Source organism: Salvelinus namaycush, chromosome 24 (genome assembly GCF_016432855.1).
Source record: "Salvelinus namaycush isolate Seneca chromosome 24, SaNama_1.0, whole genome shotgun sequence".
Classification (NCBI taxonomy): Eukaryota; Metazoa; Chordata; class Actinopteri; order Salmoniformes; family Salmonidae; genus Salvelinus; species Salvelinus namaycush.
Window position 1 is genome coordinate 31,147,861 of NC_052330.1, and position 2,834 is coordinate 31,150,694.

Here is a 2,834-nt window from a genome sequence, read left to right on the forward strand (position 1 = left end):
TTCTCTATCACTCTGTCTTCCTTTCTCCCTATCACTCTCTCTCTGTCTCTCTTTCTCTCTCTCTCTTTCTGTATCTCTGTCTCCTTTTCTCTCTCTGTCTCCTTTTCTCTCTCTTACTCTTTCTCTCTCTCTCTCTCTATCACTTTCTCTCTCCCCCTCTCTCTCCCTCTCTCTGTCGCTCTCTCTCTCTGTCTTTCTCTCTCTCTCTGTCTACCTTTCTCTCTCTTTCTGTCTCTCGCTCTCTCACTCTCTCTCTCCATATGTCTCTCTAGCTCTCTTTTCTGTATCTCTCTTTCTCTCTCTCTGTCTACCTTCTCTTTCTCTCTCTCTCTCTCTATCTCTGAAGTGATGACACTGGGCTCACCACATCACCTTGACAATGACGCACTTTGTCACAGAGACGGTGGCGATGTCAGCGGGAGTGTACATGGTAAAACGAAAGGAGCGATCAGGGGATTTAGCTTTCACCGGCTGGATCCATATTAGCCATTGGGTTTAGCCATGCCTTAAAGTGAGATGGGGTGGGGGGGAGGAAGAAGGTGGGAGGCAGAGTTAGAGAGCGAGAGAGAGAGAGAGAGAGAGAGAGAGAGAGAGAGCGAGCAAGAGAGAAAGAGATATAAAGAGGGAGAGATAGAGAGAGAGTGTTAAAGAGAGAGAGAGTGTGTGTTAAAGAGAGAAAGAGAAAGAGAGAGAGAGAGAGAGAGAGAGAGAGAGAGAGAGAGAGAGAGAAAACAGAACATCCCAGTCTCTTTGTTTTCTCATCACAGTGCATTGTGGCTCTTGGAGCGTTGTACATCACGGTGGAAATGTAAATTGCAGTGTCATGCTGAACAATCCTGTGGGGTTGCTGAGCCTCGGCTCTGTCAGGGCCAGTCACACAATGCCCCCACTGTTACAGCCAGCAAGCCTTGTTCCTCTGAGCTGCGTCTGTCCTTCTCTGGGAGTTTGGCTCTGTTGCTCAGCTCCCCTGGCATCTGTCTGTCTATGTGGGTACATGTGTGTGTGTGTGTCTGTCTGTCTATCAATCCCTTTGTCTTTCTGTCTGTTTGACCAGCTCTCTTTCTCTCTCTGTCCCCAAAGGAGCCAGGCCAAACACATGAAGTAAGACAGGAGGAAGCTAGAGGAAGAGGTGACACGTACAGACGAGGGGGGACCAGCAGGGGGCTAGGAGTGGAGCGGAAGGCAACACAGTCACGAGCGAGCAAGAGGTGGAGCCCCTAGCAGGACAGAGCTGGAACAACAGCAAGGGGCGTCGGTCATGCTCTAGCACACGGAGAAGAGGCTGAACCAGAGATACACTGCCCCAAAAACATCCCTCCCACTGCCCCTGCACTGCGGTGCCAGTGAGGATGCCCAGGCGGCTATTGTGACGGGTCGCGACGGTGTGTGTAGGTGGGCAGGCTGAGCTACGATGCGGCCCTGGGCGGGCTCCTGGCGCTGGGTTACCCTGGTACTGCTGGCGTGGGGCACGCTGCTATTCTACATCGGGGGCCACCTGGTGAGGGACAGTGAGCACCCAGAGAGATCCAGCAGAGAGCTATCCAAGATCCTTGCCAAGCTGGAGCGCCTCAAGCAGCAGAACGAGGACCTGCGACGCATGGCTGAGTCCCTCAGGTAACTACCTACCTGAAGGGAGATGTGTGTGGAAGGGGGTAGACGTATAGGGGAGGAGGGATTGTGTGTGTGCGTTTGTGTGCGTGTGTACTTCCATGCATGTGTGTGTGTGTGTTTGTACTTGCATGCGTGTGTGTGTGATGGCGTACGTGCTTGCATTAGTCATAAGTCCAGCCATAGGTGCAGCTTTCAGTTCCCCCCTGTGATATCCTCAATTGCTTTGGAATACACACACACACACACACACACACACACACACACACACACACACACACACACACACACACACACACTTCGGACAGCTGGTCTCCGATTAAATCCCTTGCTTTTGTAATTATTCAATATTGGCTGGAAAACAAAGGTAGGATTCATGGCATCAAAACATGTCCAGCTTTCAGACAGGCACTGTCCAGATGGGTCTCAGTCAGAGACAGTGCAGTGTTTGTGTCTGTTGTTATTGAACACATCGAGCCGTTGCTCTGGGACCAGTCAGTCCAATTTGTTATACCCGTAGGGTTGTTTCTTATGCGTCTGGGCCTTTAATAATAGAACAAGAAACTGTGCACTTTAAAAGCCTGTTGTATTAAATATAGGGCCCTTTAATATAGACGGAGAATTCAATACATCTGATTTTTAATATGAATAATGACTTGCTAAATTGCCAAAATTATGCATTTTGCATCTGTCAACCCTGTGTCACTTCTAGGAAGATATTAACCCACATTATCTCAAAATCTCACCAAGTTTTCACCATCATTGTAAAGCCCTCGTTAATTTGTTGCTTTGACAAAGTAATCTCTGGAGATAATTATTCATTTAATGTGAACAGTGATTCATTTCTGTCTGTCCCTCAGTTTAAGGTCAACCCTGTCATGTGAACTGAACTCTCGTTTTAATATGATGAAACTATTCCTTTTAAACAAAAACATTTTAGAAAGAAACATCTAGTCAAATCAGGTGAGCTGGTTCTACTCTTTTGGGCAATTTTCTGGTGTTTTGTGGTGGAAAACTGAGCAGGTCATGCATAAAGCGTCAACCCTGTTAACCACACAGTATAGACAGCACTGGAGGCTGCTGAGGGGAGGACGGCTCATAACAATGGCTGGAATAGAATCAAACACATGGAACCTTCAGTATGTGTTTGATGTATTTGATACCATTCCACTGATTCCACTCCAGCCCTTACCATGAGCCCGTCCCCCCCAATTAAGGTGCCACCA

General features: G+C 48.2%; 1 protein-coding gene across 1 annotated transcript in view; it reads left to right on the top strand.

Moving 5' to 3' along the window:
• Positions 1-1,087: 1,087 nt before the first annotated feature.
• LOC120019495 (alpha-(1,6)-fucosyltransferase-like) overlaps positions 1,088-2,834 on the top strand; it is a 72,723-nt gene continuing 70,976 nt past the window's right edge. The window contains exon 1 of the mRNA XM_038962794.1: positions 1,088-1,614. Coding sequence (XP_038818722.1) covers positions 1,412-1,614 — 203 coding nt within the window. The 5' untranslated portion in view covers positions 1,088-1,411. The remainder of the gene's footprint in view (positions 1,615-2,834) is intronic.